Source organism: Ruditapes philippinarum, unplaced genomic scaffold (assembly GCF_026571515.1).
Source record: "Ruditapes philippinarum isolate M1 unplaced genomic scaffold, ASM2657151v2 ctg2577_1_1_1_1, whole genome shotgun sequence".
Lineage (NCBI taxonomy): Eukaryota > Metazoa > Mollusca > Bivalvia > Venerida > Veneridae > Ruditapes > Ruditapes philippinarum.
The window spans coordinates 110593-129738 of NW_026856463.1; the positions used below are offsets into that span (position 1 = coordinate 110593).

General features: G+C 31.8%; 1 protein-coding gene across 2 annotated transcripts; it reads right to left on the reverse strand.

Moving 5' to 3' along the window:
- Positions 1-12374: 12374 nt before the first annotated feature.
- Positions 12375-16916, reverse strand: LOC132746635 (uncharacterized). 2 transcript variants are annotated; one of them, XM_060735857.1, is made up of 5 exons: positions 16827-16916; positions 16508-16604; positions 15531-15587; positions 14459-14635; positions 12375-13893 (listed from the first exon to the last, which is right to left on the reverse strand). In XM_060735857.1, exons 2-5 carry the CDS (start codon positions 16560-16562, stop codon positions 13724-13726), a joined length of 459 nt encoding a protein of 152 aa, XP_060591840.1. In that variant the 5' UTR covers positions 16563-16604; positions 16827-16916; the 3' UTR covers positions 12375-13723. The 2 variants fall into 2 exon arrangements, with proteins under 2 accessions (XP_060591840.1, XP_060591839.1); XM_060735856.1 differs by lacking the exon at positions 16827-16916 and having other exon boundaries at positions 16508-16787.
- Between the last annotated feature and the right edge of the window lie 2230 nt (positions 16917-19146).

The following is a 19146-nucleotide window of genomic DNA, read 5'->3' on the forward strand; positions in this document are numbered from 1 at the left end:
CTTGGTGAAATTTAGTTTGCCATTAATGTACGTCTGCACTCCGTTTTATTTATAATTAAAGCTGTCAGCAGCGTGACTTTTAAGAAGATATCTCGTCTGGTGCGAGTAGTTTGGATTTATATTAATACGATGTTATCAACCAATAAGGAAAAAACCATGATGTAGAATGTTCTCTGATGTTCAAGGTGTTACAGATGTTTATAGGTTGACAAATTGTCAAGAAGATGTTTTGATATTTCTCAAGGTGTGTTTATTTATTATTGACGATCACATTATGAATGCATATATATATATTTAAATAATCAACCTAGTTATATGGCGAAGCATATAATACAATTCAATCCTATTTTCTGTGTGTTCCGTTGTTATATTTGTCTTGTTAATCTTCTGTGACTTTGAAACGTTCTGTAGAAAATATTATTATGTATACACTTCTTGAATGTGTATATTTTTTCAGGGAAGGAGACTTATTGTTAACAAACGTCAATTTATTTAACAAACATCTCACTATTATATAATATAAATATAGCTGCAATTCTATTTGTCCAAGCAGTAGTTAACAGAACAACTTATAAAATCATACTCACTATGTGTAGTATATTCACTGGCAGAATTTGATTGATTGATTGATTTTCTTTAGACCTGGCGGTCAAGGATAACCTACGAAAGTGTCAGGCTGTCAGCACTAATTTCCAGTAGAGTCCTTACCTCAACAGACTCTAGAGACAGCTATGAGATACAAGGAAGTCCGGGAACCAGTCCCTAGCTCTTATTGAATAGATCCCTTGGTTCTTTTACATGCCCAGTGTAAAGCACTGATACATGCAAGGATTACCTGGGTTTCTTACCAGTAAACCTCTAGGTAGGTGGGAAACACTGAAATTGTCTCCGAAAATCCCAAGGGTGGTACCCAGGATCGAACCCGGAACCTCGGGAGTGTGACAGTCAGTGGTCTAACCAACTGAGCTATCGCGCCACCTTGATTGGATTTTAATGTCTAACACATTTGTTACAAAAGGGGTCCATTTGAAATTATAATTTTAAACAATCGATCACTAACTTTAATTCAAAAGTGAATAAAGTCCCCGATGAAAATAGCTCCATAACGTTATGTAAAAATGAGAAACTGATACTTTGTAATTTAGAAATTTTCAATGAGTTATCAAGTAATGTGTACAAATCATGTTTATTACTTGAAGGTGCAATACGCATTTAATTCAATCATTATTCGTGATATTATTTAAATACGGATTTTTCTCAACATAAAATGTATCCATCTTCTACAGGAATACCTTCATATGACAAAGATAAAAAAATATAACAGAAAGTATTCATTAATTTCAAATATGATGCTCTCCCTATTGATCTAACAATTTTTTAAAACAAGTTGTTCAATGTCATTGCACAATGATTACTTTCTCGTGGTAAACGTTATTAAAGATTCTTGATAACACCTTATCCGGGTAACTTAATACACTATTCTATATAAAATATTGCACTTTAAATAGATTTAAATTATGTTACATTTAATGTGGTATGAAATATTAATAAGAATATTACAGATACGGAAGCAGGTGCATAAGTAAGCCGTTAACATTGTCTAAACTCTTACATTTTATATATGATAAACCGGCACTTTTCCTCTTTGGGGTTTAAGCTTAATATTTAAAGAACAATGGAATAATACTATAATGATTAAAATCGGATCACATCTTCCACCTACTGCGACAGGTAAACTATATATTGCTACATATTTTCACTCCGTTTGATAATTTTGAATGACCTTGATAATCGTATCCGTTTAAATAACCCATAAATCACGTTCTTATAATCACATTCCTTACCCGTCATATCAAACAAGTTCATTGTTTATTTCTTAAAACAAAATTTACGGACAGAAACAGCCAACATTTCGCATTTATATGTTGGTGGTTGAGACAAAGTTTTAAATCGATGCTAAGTATAAAGTATCTTAAAGTGAAAGCATTTCTGTTGAACGTGGAATGAACGAACGAATGAACGAACGAACGAGTGAACGAAAGATAATGATGCATTGAAACAAAAGCAATTACTGAAGGAAACGTAAGCAAATCAAGTGTCTTTGTGAAGAACAACTATCGGTAACTAGCTTAAAATAAAATTTACCCCTCACAAAAATGGCATAACATAGTATATTAATAAAATATGATATATTATGACACGGTAACTATCTTCGACAAGATATCTATAATACATATTCATCTTTTCCGACATAAATTATATTGTAACAGAAAGAGATGTCTCTTCGCTGACTCAAAACCACTTGCCGCTTAACTCTGTATGTTCGAATCACGCGAGTAACTTTGAATTATTTCGCGTAATTAACTATCTAGCTAACGGAACGTCAGTGGTTCTATTCAGAATCCTCAAAAATGCACTGAGGGGAATGGGATGTAAAGTTGGCATGTCGCCATGCCTTATACTGTGTTGGTGTGTCGTAAAACCCGACCAAAAATCTTCAAGGAATATATGTTTATATAAAAATAATGGAATCATTAAACACCATATCTTGATCAGATGCAGTATTGTAAATGTCACGTTCTCGTCATATTTAGGATTTACTTGGACATCTCTTCTTTACAATTAAGTATTTCTTGAGGCAAATCTTGACCTGGATAAGCTGACAATCATATATTATCATATTTCCTAAACGATCTTCTTGTTATTTTAGAAACATATTATGTTTGTCTTGCTGACAGAAACACCATAGTGACACGTGTCTTCTTTAGAGAATACAGACATATTGTTCTCAGAATGCCATTACTTTTAAATAAAATTCACGGTTTAGATTTTGCAAATGAGTAGTTTTCTAATTTTCTAATAGTAGTACCATATTCGTTTAATAGGCAAATATCTTACATTGTGCATTTTACAATCTATGTGTTAACAGTACATGTTATATCACTTAATTACATATATGTTTGGTACATTCAAATGATATTATTATCAACATTTATGTTGACCAATATCTGGTATTTTATAAAAAGTTCTCATGCAATCACTTGATAATGATATGATAATATATTATTGTTCATTCCTGGAAATTTAAGCAAATATGCCATCCGGTTTAAGAGGAGTTGCGTTTACAAAATTTCTACATAGTATATAGTGAAAAAATCAATAAAGGGCCATAATTCTGTTAAATTTGGTCGCAGCAAAAATTACTTCCTTTACTACCATCTACACAATTAGGTTGTTCATCCCTGTTAGTTTAAGCAAAATTTGCCATCCGGTTTTAGAGGAGTTGTGTTCACAAAATTTCGGTACGTACGGACGGACGGACGGACAGACGTACGGACGGACAAGTGCAACGCTATATGCTCCCACTTTGTGGGGGCATAAAAATATGTTGACCCATCTTGGGTTTGAACCCATGGCCCTAAGTTTCATTGTATTTAACAGTAGTCCTAGCCTTATAATTTGAATACTCTTCAAAGCGGAGGTAAACCTGCAACAGTCAAACATGGCGTCCAAATCCTATCTGATTGTGTCAACAGCATAATATAAATGTTTTAAAGTGTTTAAACAATGGAATTAATCACTCAGACTTTGCTAACATGTTTCCCAACACCCCGTTTTAATATTTAACAAATGGATTTAACAAACATTATGGAATAAACACTGATAAAGATGCAAACACAAGGAAAATATACGTGGGAAAAGGCGGGAACATTTTAAAAAGATGAATGGCAAGCACTGTTTGTTTTATATGCAGACTGGCTGGTTAATATTTATCAGACCAGAACGGATATTTAATGTTTGTATCATAGTTTGGAGACCTTTCTGTTGAAAATGTGTCAGGGTTAAATCGTATACATATACATGCACAGTGCGTTAACTGGAGTGCGGGTATAAGTTACCCGCACTCCAGAGCATGCCCATTGATTGGCTCATTTTTGCTGGGGTTTACATATTGTGACGGCAGAGAAACGGAAAGCGACAGAAATGTCATATCCAGATGTTCGTTCATTGGTTCATTTTTGCCGGGGTTTCATATTGTGATACAGGGAACGTGCTTTTATGTTTGACTATGATACAAAAGAGGAAGAACACCAAAAAACTCGGCAATCTGATTTATACTCGGGGGCTACGCCCCTTCGTACAAATCAGATAGCCTCGTGTTTCGGTGCTCTTTCTATTACATGGTACATTGCGAAATGCTTCAAATGACCATGGAATTAGGATCAAGTCTAGCGAAGTCTACAAATAAAAGTGATCACAAAGGAACCAGCATATTAAACATTACACAAAAAAAATGCAGGTTAATTACCTTTAAAAGAACATTAGATATGTTTGCCCATGTAAAAACTGCACACTCTCAAATTCAGTCAAGATATTCATAGTTTTATGTATACTATTATTATGTTAGTCTACATCATAAGTAATTTATGTAAGTCATCTTACACAGGGGCCGTGTAACATAACATGGTCAACCCCTAACCATGATCTGCATGTGAGCCATGTTAGTTCATGTTATTTCATGATAAAACATGATACATTTCACCTGGGAATAAATTAACATGGAAGGACATGGTGTCAGTAGACATGATCTACCATGTTGTTTAATGGTACACCATGGTGTACGCAACCATGGTTAGGTGACCATGAAAAGATGTGGTGCCATTTAACAAACCATGGTCTACTATGGTAGTTCATGGTTACAGGACCATGTAATACCATTGTAGTTCATGGTAGTTCACGGTTAAATGACCATGAATTTTGCCGGGAAAGCATCCAATTGATGCATCAACAAGAGTTTCAACACAAGCAGATCCACTTTTATAGCTCTGAATTGATGGTTTCCGTTGGGTCCAAACATCCCCTAGTAAGGAGCAAATGGCAACATCAGCATCAATATGCAGTGGGTTGTTGAAGCGTTTAAGGTCAAAAGATGAATTCCTTTTGCGTCTAGTTACTGTGGATGAGACTTGGGTGCATTATTATGAACCAGAAAATAAATCCCAGAGTCGTCAGTGGGAAGGGCCGGGACCCCCAAAATTCCGGAAACAAAGTGATCCCTCGGAAGCATTAATCACAACAAAATAACATAAGAATTGCAGACTCGTATTGATGAGTGGTACTAAATTCTCAACACTTTATAGTGTTGGCATCAATGATCCCGAAGGACCAGAAAATATAACAACACTAAAGTGAAGTACGGGGCAACTTTTTACGGCTGCCACACAGCACTTGACACCTGCTGTTGTGAAGTACAAAATTCCGGAAACAAAGTGATCCCTAGGAAGCATTAATCACAACAAAATAACATAAGAATTGCAGACTCGGTTTGATGAGCGGTACTCAATTCTCAACACCTTATAGTGTTGGCATCAATGTTTCCGATGGACCAGAAAATATAACAACACTAAAGTGAAGTACGCAATCCAAGGCCAAAAAAGTTAAAGACTGAAATAGAGTAAGATAAGAATCCCTAAAGAAAGCCCAAACCATCTGCTTGCAAAGTGATGGCCACAGTATTTTGGGACACAAAGGGCGTTATTTCGATGGCCATTTTACCCAAAAGAAGTACAATAACCGGAGCATAATATGCCAACTTGCTAGACCAGCTGAGGAACTCAATCCGCGAGAAACGCCGTGGTAAACTCTCCAAAGATGTGCTGCGGCAATAGGACAATGCAAGAGTCCAAACTTGTAAAGTTACAATGGATGCTTTGGAGCGAAATGGGTATGAATTTATATCGCACCCTGCCAACTCACCGGACCTTGCTACTAGCGACCTCGTCCTTTCTCCAAATTTGAAAAGGGATATACGTGGACGTCATGTTCGGTCGGACGAAGAAGGAAAAGACCCTGACTTCCTCACTTCTGAGCTGATTACACTTGAACGACGTTGGTCCAAGTGCATAGCCCTGGAGGGAAATTATATTGAAAAAGAAGAGGTAGATCTCAACACGAAAAAGTTAGGCAGGTTATATATTGACTCGCCCTGATATATAAACAATTCTAACATAAATAAATGGCATTAAATGTCTCGTATTCCTTTTTTTGTACAAGTAAATTTTCATGACAAAACACATTATTCGAATGCCAAACATCAATGAAGTATGGTTCTAGACTAAGTCCAATTAAACGAATGGATTAAAATGCAATGCTTTAACCTCGACGTTTTAAACTTGTCATATAGTGTTCAGAAAAGCAATTTATTAGAAAATCGTTAACAATTTTACTACACTATCTGTACAATATATCTCTCGGGGAGATGTACTATCAACTATAATATCTTATTGTACAGATATGTTAAATTGCTTACCAGTTAAAACGAAACAACTTACAACATTTTTACCACTACCTTTCCCGCTGCCCATTCATACCCTGAAATAGTTTTGGCTTTTCCTTTTAAATAAATATTTATATTTTGCTTTGATGTTTATTTTTTTAAATAAAATTTTATCTTAATTATGTGAATATATTATATGAACAGGTGACAGGAATTTGTCGTTTGCACCGCAACTTATATACCCTTATTTATTTTTTTTTATTTTATCTACTTATTTATTTCTTGTAATTGATTATCTGTTTTTATTATTTGACGGATTCATTCATTTGCGCATGTCCGTGTATGTGGATACGCGAATTAGCAGGTGATTTAGTATACAATATACTCTGGGTTTACTTTTTGTGTGATAAGGAATATTTATGACTCTAAATGCACTGACGTAGAAATCGAATACAATAACGTTAACATTAATCAGTCGTACCATTATAATAAAATGGGTTGTGCAAGTTATTCAGTTATTACAAATTGCATTTTATTACAATATAGAAAAATAAAAGTGGATATAACACGTATATCCCCGAGTAGCGTAGTGGTTTAAGAGTTCAGATTATGAAGAGTTCAGAAAATGTTTTTTTTTCGATATCAAATCGACAATTGTGCATTTATTTTGTGTGTTTGTATGTTTTTTACTTTCAAACATTTTTTCATATTCTCTTTTATAAACCTGTGGTTTATTATTGTGTACAATTTAAAGTTATAACGTTTAACAAAATTGAATGTATTTGATTTTAACAGTCATTGAACAGATTGAATAGTATTGTAAATTTAATTCTATTGTAAACTCTGAATCCAATTTGCTACATTTAAACAATTTCGGCTGATTTGTGTATTTATATATTAAGATGTTTTCTTCCCTCATTTATCACTTTAATCACGACGGTGTTGTCTCTTACTTAACCTGTTAAAAGTGAATATGTGTAAAACTAAATGTTCTCAAAAGGAATTGTATGAAATTAATTCACAATGAACTAAAATCAAGTTCGTGAAACACAAATCTAAAAACAAAAAATATGAGAAAAGAAAAAATGACTTTTCCAGGAATCGAACCAGGGTCTCTACAACACTCAACCACTACACTCTTATGCTGAATGGATGAAAATGAGTGACTGATTAGGAGGTTAAAGATTTAGGCGATAAATAATGTTTTATACAAGAATTATCGGCACATCCATATGTGTCAATATTGACGTAAATAGATAATGAAAGGAATATCAAATTCGAGTTATAGTTGAAACAATGTAAATAAACTAAATATTGATAGTAAAATTTGTCCTCTTTTTCTTACTGTTTGCCAAAAAGGTAAAAACGCGCATTGTTTGTCTTTTAATGGTTGTTAAAATTTACAGCAACGCGGTGTACATTTGATGACATCACAATTTGGCGATTTATTACACTACTTGTCGAGATACTTAAATTATATTACGTGTGACGTTGTAAGGCAATAACATTTAAAATCTTCACGAGAGTCCTTGAAATCTGTATGACATATTGGACCTTGTTCTAACAGTCATTAATATGTAATTCAACAGGATTTCCCTTTTTCGAGAACCTTTAAAAATAAAAATAAATCAACAATAATTTGCATTTTGGTGCCTTTCTGACTTATTTTGAAGAACTTATTGAAAGATATAAAAAGATCCCATTTTGTAAGCTGAAAAAATCAGATTGGATTTTTATTAGAACATCTTAGACTAAATAAATATAAATTGGTTACAATCAAGGGCAACAAATAGTTATTAACAAAACTATAAACATTTTATTGCCAATAAAGTGTTAAAAAAAAGTGATAAATATCTCGGAACTTCAGAATATTCCACTTATTTAATTTTAAGCAATGTTGTGTGACGATATAGTATAGTAACAGTCAATATATATTGAAGAATATTTTTCCAGATTATGATAATACTTGTTTTATTTATGAACAATTGTCGAAAATTAAACAACAAAAGGTAATAGGCGCTATGCTCCCTCAACCCCCCCCCCCCTTCAAGATTGAACTCTCTATATATATTACATCATTTTCCAATTCATGTCTCAGACATAACTTGAGTTTTAATTACTGATAGATGCAAGTTAATTTCTCAAATAATGTTACAGTGATTATCTGGCTCTAATTTCAGTTTATAGATAAACCAAAGTTTTAACTGTAATGTTAGTAAAACAGGACTACAATTTATAATGCACTCAAATGATAAACTACAGTGTTTACGTCAAAAGAAAAAATAACGACCTGATAACGAAATTATTTTATTATTTTGTGTCCGTTACGATGATGTATTGAATACAATCCCTATATACATTACAAAAGGGCCTTGATAAAACCAAGTTTAAAAAATTATATATATCGTAGAAAGCAAAGAGGTCATTTAAACTAACCCTGATCATAGTTATTTACGTAAAATAACACAAACAATTATACTCAAAAATAAAAATGTTTAAGCTAGTAAAGTTTAATGGCATTCGTGCTTAAGTTGACGTCTGTATACATATTTAGAAATATATTTAAATGTCAATGACTTGGCTTTAAGGTGACATAAAATTCAAGGAGTGTAAAGCATTTCATGCCGCGACAGCATCAGTTGCAACAACAAAACAAAACGCCGCAAACAAGCGCGGTTAAAAGAGCATAACAGTTTCCCGTACCCGTTGTGGCGGAAGGGTTGCCTTGACTTGTTTCGGCATCAAAATTGCTGCCACCATTTAATCATGCGTGATCGTAAGAGGCGAACAAAATGATTCGTATTACAGGAGTCTATGCATCTCTTAGTTCCAGCAGGTAAAGTGGTTTTGAACCCTAGTATTGCTTGAAGTTTGTAATACCCGAGGTTAGCAAAATTCATTTTTCCTATTTCGGCTTCATAATGATATGACCTAATTCCAGATATCGAAAAAAGGTTGATTATAGTTTCATACGATGATTTTGAAAAATGAGCTGGGAGTAGCATTCCTTTATAAACTGTATCTTACATTTTTACAGCAAAATAATTGCATTTAATTTAATATGTAACTTCCTTTTCCAAGAAATAATACGGCGTATACCTTTGTGTCATCCATGAAGATGGAATCTGTGGAAAGCACTATTTGTTAAAACATATTGATCTACGAATGACGTATTGATTTTAGAAAATATTTTATTTGCATTTTATTTGGTGCGCAAGGGAAGAAACGTTTATCAATTCTGCTACTTTGCGTCAATATCACTTGCACTAAAATGTTATAAACTTCAGATAAATAAAGTCGTTCAGAATTGCAAAAGAAAGTGAATTTAATATGATAAACCTTCCCGCCTTGTTATTAGTTAACAGTATCTGGTTTAAAACATGAAAAAATAAAATAAACAAGGAACGGCGGCATCCAGTAGACGCATCCCCTAACACAGGACCACCAGAAAGGAACCCAGCAGGACACCCATTTATACAACGGGATGATGAAACCAGTGTTACAATTGAGTAAGAAAGAGTCGTACCCACATTTTAAGGGATAATTCTTACATCACATATGTGTCTATTCAAATGAACAAATTTCTTAACACGGAGACAGTCCCTTAGATATGCTAATTTATATAAATGCCTGGTCAATTAGTTTTAAGCTTTTAAGTTCAAGTTATATGTCCCCATCAGCACGATAACCATGAAAAGAACAATGTCAGAAAATAGCATTGTCTTAGTTAAAGGCTAATTTTACCCAAGAATTTTCACAATCTTTTATTTTTTGGTGTATTTTTATAGTTTAAAAAGATACTTACAGATACTTACAAATACATGAAACCTGTTTTGATTTTACTGCATCTTGATAATAAGTACATATTATAGCGATTTAGTATTTTGTATGGAATTTAAAATAGTACATTTGTTTACATTTTGCTACTTTTATGAAAATAATCCTTCATATTTTTCGCTACTTTCTTCAAGTAACAAGCGTCTAATAACTTTAAAGCCATTATTTAAAAGTTATTTAATTAATTAAACGTTTATGAAACTCATTTTGAGTCATTCTAAAGAAGTACGTAACCATTAATTTTATCCATTTCTGAGGCATAATTAGGCTTTAAGGGAAAACTATTTCATAATAATTTTGCAATTAAAAGTGTCCATATTTTGTAACCGTTATTAACGATCAATTACCATAATGATTATTTTTTCATTTGCTGCTTTATATTTGTATAGGTCCCTTTACATCAAAAGACACGTGACATTATAATTGATGCTGGTTTTGTATATTTGTGATTGAAAGCGAGCTACACAATCCAGTAAATGACACCTCTAGGTTCCACGTTAACACATTATCAACATAGCAATGACAACTTTTCTTACTACCTTTCATGTTGATAATTATATACTGCTTAATTACTAAAACTAAATATTTTATTGTAAATTAACAATTTATGAATCTAACAGTGTAAGGATATTGTTACTCAATTTGTGTAATTGTAAACTAGAGTAGAACTGCGAACCATATCAGTTTAAGACATTTCAGCAAGTGAACAGCTCTCTTTTGTATCTGCTTTTATTTCATTTTTTTCAAACGTCGCCTGCATTCTATTCTAATGATTTATCATTGCCTGAAAAAATGATATTATTATCATCTACGCACCAACCAAAAACAATTCTTACCTGTAGCAGAAAAGAATAAAGAGAAGATATTGATCATCTTAACATACTTTAAAAAACAGATACCTTATGATCTCATCTTTATTTGAATAAAAGACCAATGAATTTAATTCAATTTTCATTTAAAACACAATAGACATCGATAAGAGTGACAATAGGTTTTTCACGGAAGATTATATAAATCTTACTTTTGTAGGTTGTTCGTGTGTATGTTACCGTAAAAATGTAAAATGATTACGACTAAACGACATTTTTAAGCATACAGTCATATGGAACGCCATAGCTGCCTCATGATATTATATTTCTTTTAATCTTGCCCAGAAAGCGTCTTATTATGTCAAATATAAGCGTTGTAATGCCAATGTAATGTGACGACTTGTCTAAACATTGCATTACTATGCGTAAAGTAGTCTTATCTCTTTAAAATGTGATGTTGACTTGTGTTAACATTGTTTAATTTTTTCCAACAGTAGTGTTATCATGTCAAAATGTCGTTTTGGTTTGTCTGAAATGTGTCATATTATGTCAACTAGTCGCGATATTTGGTCAAATTGTGGAGCTGTTTTGTCAAAGGACTGTCTGATCATTTGAAACAGTAATGTTCTCTTGTCGTAACTTGGTGTTGACTTGTAAAAGCACAGCTTTATTTTATCAAACTGCCATGGAATTTCGCCAAAATACGGTGTTTAAATGTCTCAACATTGTCTTATTGTGTCAAACAACTGTGTTAATTTGCTAACGTACAATACTGAGTTGTCTTTTTATATCAAATATTCGAATTATCTTGCCGAAATGGGGTGTTGACTGGGCTAAATCATGCCTTATTATGATAAACTGTATGCTATTTTGTCAAAAAGCGGTTTTGACTGGTTAAAACTCAGTCTTATAAAGTCAAAAAATTGTGGTATCTTGCCGAATGTGGTAATGACTTGTCTAAACTCTTTCTTAAAATGTAAAACAGAATTGTTATATTTTCGAAATTTGATGTTTTCTTGTAAAGCACAGAAACAGTCTTATTATGTCTAATAATTGTGTTAATTTGTTAAAATTTAGTTCCGTCTTGAGAAAGCGCTGTCTGATTTTTACGTCATAAACTGGCAAGTTAACGCCACTGTACTACATAATGATACTGTGTTTCAACAAGTAAACACCACATTTGAAAATGAAAAATGATACTTCGGCATAAAAGGACGATGTTTAGAAAAATTAACACTGAACCTTGACAAAATAAAATGACACTTTGACAAAACGTTAGTAATTTTAGAAAAGACATCACCACGTTTCGACAAGATGATATGACTATTTGACATAATAAGACAAATATAGACCAGTTGAATCTGCATTTGGACACAATTGCATGACAGTTTAACAAATTAAAATAGCGTTTTAACAGTGCATAACCATAATTTGTAAAGATACCATCATTATTTCACATAATAAAATGGTGTTTAGGCCGGTTAACATAAAGTTTGGATAAAATAGCATGGCGATCTGAGATAATAAGGAAGTGTTTAGACATGTCAATACCATCTTTCGACAGATCAACAATACTGTTTGACATAATAAAATAACTTTTACACAAACAAACAAAATTTATTGGCAAGTCAACATTAATATTTCACATAATAAGTATTTTATAGACATGATTACAACAGTTTAAGACAAGTAAACATGATGTTTTGGCACAATAAGACAGAATAACACCACCTCATACAAAGCAACATAACAGTTTGACAAAACAGGACAGCGCTCAGCCAGGTCAATATAACGGTTGAACAAGATATCACTACTAGCCGACATAATAATACATGAGTTTGACAAGTTGACACCAAGGTCCGACAAGATAACACTACTGTTTCACATAATAAGACAATTTCTAGACAAATTACCACCACAGTTGGACAAGACAGCATGCTATTTTGACATAAAAGACATTCTCTAAGCAAGATAACACCGAATTTGAACACAATGACATGGCAGTCTGACAAAATGTGACGGTGTTTAGACAAGTCAATACCACATTTGGACAAGACAAAACGACAGTATAACATAATACAATAGTGTCATAACATACCAGGATCTTATTTGGACAAGATGACACCAACTTCCGACAAGATAACACTACTGCTCCACATGATAAGACAATTTCAAGACAATTCAACACAACATTTTAACAAGTCTGTGTTCACACATATTGAAATCTTAATTCGAAAAAATGGCGTGCATGTTAGGCATAGTAAGACTTCCATTTGGCATGTTAACAGCGGATTTGCACATGATAACATGACGTTTTCAAATAATACGACAGTGTTTAGACAAGTCAGCACTACGTTTTGGCAAGAGAACATGAATATTTGACCTAACAAGACTTCGTTAAGACAGGTTCTCATAAAACGTTGGCAAGCCAACACTTCTATTATACATAATAAGATGCTTTTAGGGAAAAATAAAACGAAATGTAACAACATGAGGCAGCTATGGCGTTCCATAGAGTCATGTATTACTAAGTGTTAAACTCTTTTGACATAAAATATATATCAGACATTATGAATAACATTCAATTTGTCAAATATAAATGGTAAATAAATCAGTAAATACGTCCCTTTTTAAAATGTGTGAAGAAGAGTTCGGTTCAGGCAAAATTGTGAACAATGTTAGTTTAAGTGTATTGATCAGCGTTTTTCTATTATTTTTGCCTATATTCAAGTTCAATGTTGTTTTACACCAAACGACATGTACATGAACGCTTCAAAGTTATCTGAGGAATCGAATCATTCTAACCAAATATACAAAAGCCAATAAAGACAACAACAGGTACCAATAACAGTAGCCATTCAATTATAGAAACACTGAGTGCAAATTTGATAAAATTCTCGTCACAACATTCCTTGGCACCATCACATCCATCAGCTAAGTATGAATAATCCGAGAAGACCAAAATGCTCCCTTTATGAAAAAATAAACAACATTTGAAATGAAATTATAACTAAGAAAGTTAATCTACTTTGCAGATATCAAACATTAAATTATTGTTATTGTGTTATGAATTTATACCTTAATATTGAATAGTTTGTATCAAATGTAATGTTTAAGGCCCATTGTACAGAAATACTTTTTTTATTTTGAAATATTTTCAATATTGGTGTCACAGTTTCAAAATAGATACTTATTGGCCAATTATCTGAAACACACACACACATCTTTTTCGGCTACTTTTGTTTTTTCACAATAAGTACAATGAAAGTGATTAAGTATTTTGTATGGAAGTCAAAATTCTACTCTGTTTACATTTTGCTACGTTTATGACAAAAAATTTCACACTCAGCACTACTTTTTAAGGCGATGATAGGTATACAGCATATTTTAAAACAATAATTTAAACATAATAAAATTGTTGCCCTTCCACAGAAGCAAAAAATAATTGTTTTGAAGGCATAATTTAATAGTTTAATCTGACGTGTATGTTATCTTATTTGAAAAAAAAACCAAACAAATACAAAACACGACGCACCGACGATTATTCCAATGAGATGTTCAACTGCTGCACCGGCTATCCCCTTCTCTTGTATTTCAGTAGAGATTGATATGCATCCGATAATGATATCAGAGATAGTTTCGAAACTAGCAGATCCGCTCATATACCGTGGAATTGAAGGATTTGCCGGACAATCATTCCTGTAAACTATACCTGACAAAACAAAGTTAAGAGTTCTCATTACATTTGCATTAAAAACGTATTTGTCACGCAGTGTAAGTGTTTCTCTAAATAAATGATATGTATTATTAAAATATTATCCATACCTAAACAATCAGAAAACAATCATCAGTATCTTGAATTTTGAAACACATTAATTTATTCATTTACTACTATAACTCTAAACTAAGGTGATGTCAAATGTAGAAATGCATGAAGACACGTGAGATACATGAGAAGATATCCTGCCTCCCTATATCCCAAAAAAAGCAACTATGAATTGAATTCTGTAACTTCAACTAGTTTGATTTCAAACACGGAAATTACAAGTTCGATTATAAAGTGTATAAAGCTATATCTTTGATGAATCATGATTGCAAAAGTTTTGTTTACGTGATATATATTATGATCAGAATGTATACAAAATACCTAGAAAAGAAAGAAAATTACCTACCCATTTATTTACCTTGAGAGAAACTTGCCCCAAATAATCAAAAACCAAGTGAAAATAGTAGTGGAATATTTTGTTCCGGAACATTTTATTCTAATTTACGTAGTACTACAATAATCATGTGTGATAATAAACAAAGTCATTCTATGTTACAACGTTGCATCTTTAGTTCTTAATACACTCCTTAACTAGAAAAATCCAGAACAACTGTTAATATCAGGCACAAATTAATCAATTATGAATGTGAGTTTTGGATTATTGTTATCAAACATAATAAATCAAATCAGTTTAACGATTCATTTTGTGAGGTACACAACATTCATTGAAGTAAAAAAGCATGATGATATCTTATTTTTCGTTAAAGCTACTACTAATGTTTAAAAATTATATCTGATACTAAACATGTAAAATGTTTTCTGTCAATCGATAAATACATACCGACAACAAACTTTGCAAGTCCTAAAAGTAAAAATGTACCAATGCCGCCAACAACAGCTGAAAAAAAAACAATTAATGATTATCTTGTGAAATCATATAACATTATGCATGTACAGCGATAAAGGTTAATTAAATTTCAAATGGTATCACCAAATAATTGCAACTATGAAAGGTCCATAATCTCAGAGTTTTTAGTTTTGATGCCCTGTTATAGTCTCCGAAACGTTCATCGGCCCATTTTCTACTTTTTAGCAATTAACAATGTTATAATTGTTTAGATTTTTTGATGGAAGTCCAAATACAACTTTGTGTTACATTTTGCTATTTTTATGATAAATAATTTCCGATTCAACGCTTTTTTCTAAAGGTAGAAGTATCTTACATGCTCCAAAATTATTATTTCAGCAAATTAAAATAAAAACCATAATTGCCATAACTAACGAAGGAAAATGACTGTTTCTGAGGAATAATGTGCCTCTTAAGTGACATTATGTCCATCTTTGGTATATAGTGAGTGAACGGGTGAAAGTCAAAATATATATGAATTTTGCTATAATTCCTTCAATTCGCATGAACGATAAACAATTCACAAGGTCCAACGAAATTGCTTTAAAAAATCTATGGTAATTTACCTGAAACGTACAATTTTTAAACAGAGTGAGACAATCTTTACATATAAGACATACTACATTTTATCCTTAACATTCTTCAATATCAACTATTTGTCAATCACCGTTACAACACTTAATCTTTGAAATATTTGATTCAGCTCAACATGACATTGAGAATTTGAGCATAATGTCACTTTAACGTTAAGAATATTCATGAAACAATCTGTAACTTTTGAAATTATAGTTCGATAGACACCTTTTGGCAATCGTTATTAATTTCACCAAATTATTTTAACTGGATATGCGGTAGGATAATAATCCATATTGTCTCTATTACGTTATAAACATATGTTGGAAACTGCTTACCAATTATTACAAGATTTTCTCCAACACTTTTACCACTACCTCTTCCATTTCCCATTGTGTTATTGCTAATAACACCTGCTCGGAAATAGTTTTGACTCTGAAAAATGCTAATGTATGTAATATGTATAAAACTAGAATATATGTGCACGTAACCAACAGTAAGTAAAGTGAATTTTGTGATGTTGTCCATTAACTTTATTGCTCAAATCAATTTAACATATTCCAACAATAAATAAATAACTTAACAATCCAGGATATCTTACATTTAAAGCATAAGTATGAATATGATTTCTTTTATAAATCAATTGCACTCTCTTACTTAATAATATGTAAATGTTTTAGAAGGCGTAAATCCTACGTAATCAGATATTATCAATGACTTCAATTATACATGTTATATGTACAAGGAATATTGCCAAAATAACGAAATAATTAATCGAAAATGAATGATGTTATCACAATTGATTGCGTTTGTTTTTGCCCTTTACAACAATTTATTTTCCCAAATTGGACAATACTCTTAAAAGATAAAAATGCACGCAAATAAAGAACAAAAGACGGTTCTGTTACACTCTTCAGACATGCATGTGAATCTTGAAACATTGATAATTACATTAGATTTTTACATTGAGCACCTTTAAATTTATAAAAAGAAAAACGTAATTCATCTCAGTGATACTAGAGTTTCTTTAGGAAACACAATGATAAATGAGAATTTTATTACTTTGTAATCGATTAAATTGAGTATTTTGCTATAATTGAAGGATTTTTCCCGATAATCTATTCCTTTTCCACGTAAAAAAAAATATTATCAAATACCTATTCTGAAGAATTAATGATAATGAACTATATTTCGCACGTAGCAAGGACATCATTTAAAATTAATAAAGAAAGTTTCTTTCGTACATTATCAGAAGAAACACAGTGCATGTCATAAGTATGTGTGTCGTTATTATAAAAACCAATTCAATTTGTGATGTAAGATTAACTTAAATAAGAGAACGCGTTCTAAATAAGTACTCGTCTTTTTTCTAAGAAAAATTGTTTTGAATTTTACACCGTAAACATGTACAAAGGAAAGGAGCAAATCCATGTTTGTTTCAATTTTAAAGACCAAAATGAGGATACCACATCTTATTTATTTTCTGGTTTTAAAAATGAAGATTGACAAATGAAACAAATACGGATTTAGTCGATGTTAGAAAAATAACTGATATCTGTCATTTGTAGATAATTGTTATCAAGACAAATGCCATTAGGTTCACCATATCATTAATGCACATCTGCGCTCGTTTTATTTATAATTAAAGCTGTCAGCAGCGGGACTTTTTAGAAAAAATATCGTCTGGTGCGAGTAATTCGGATTTATTTCAATACGATGTCATCAACCAATAAGAAAAAACGAAGTAACCATAACTGTAGAACGTTCTATCATATTCAAGATTTTACAGATGTTTATAGGTAAACAACTTTTTAAAAAGATTTTTCATAATTTATCATGGTTTATGTTTTATTAGTCTTGTGATCACAGCATGAATACATTTATATTCAAATAATTAACTTAGCATATAAAACATTTAAATTTTATCTGCGGTGGCCTACTGGTGTCTTCCTCTCAACACAGGGATCATGGGTTCGACCCTTAATCTGGTCAATTGTTTGTTCTCGGAACCGGACTCGAAAGTGATTAATATAAGTTGCAAGAACTTTTTTCGTAATCGAGCTAAAATAAATATGTTTCAACCAAATCGTACTTGCCGTATGTTTCGTTGCTATGTTTGTCGTATAAACTTCCTGTAACGGGTTTGTAAGAAATGTAATTGTGTATAAAAATTATGTATGTGTTTATTTTTGAAGGCAAGTAGGATATATCTTTTACAAATGTCAAATTTTAGTTTTTACCAACATCTTTCATTATTATATGATATAAATATAGCTGTTATCCCATTGGTACAAACAGTAGTCAACAAAACAACTTATAAAACCATTTCACTGTGTGTAGTATCATATTCATTCGCCGAATTAGATCTCTATGTTAAATACATTTGTTACAAAATGATTCCATTTGAAATTTTAATTTAAAACAATCGATTTCTAATTTTAATTGTTTTGTTAACTCAAAAGTGCATACGGTTCTTTATGAAAATAGCTCCAAAATAAGAATGATACTTAATAATTTAGAAATTTTCAATGAGTTTTCAAATAATGTTTTACGTACAAATCATGTATATTACTTTAAGGCCCAATACGCATTTAATTCAATCATTGTTCGTGATATTATTTAAAAACGGATTTTTCTCAACATGAATGTATTCATTTTACTACAGTGATAAATTCATATTACAGAGATAAAAAAATAACAAAAAGTCGGACATAAATACAATATATTTTACTTTTAAAGATGGAAAGCGAGTTATTTGTAAAACGTTTGTTACATTAAAGTCGTAACCTTTAGTCATTGTTTATATATCAACAGAGCCCAAAAACTATGTAGAATTTAGTTCATTGCTTTTTGAATGTAGGAATCGCTGAATTTATTACATGTTAAAATATTTAATAAGAGATGCAAATTTGTTTTGTTTTTTCTTAACTTAACACACATGAAGAACGACTTAGGGACGAGAATCTTTCCAAATAAC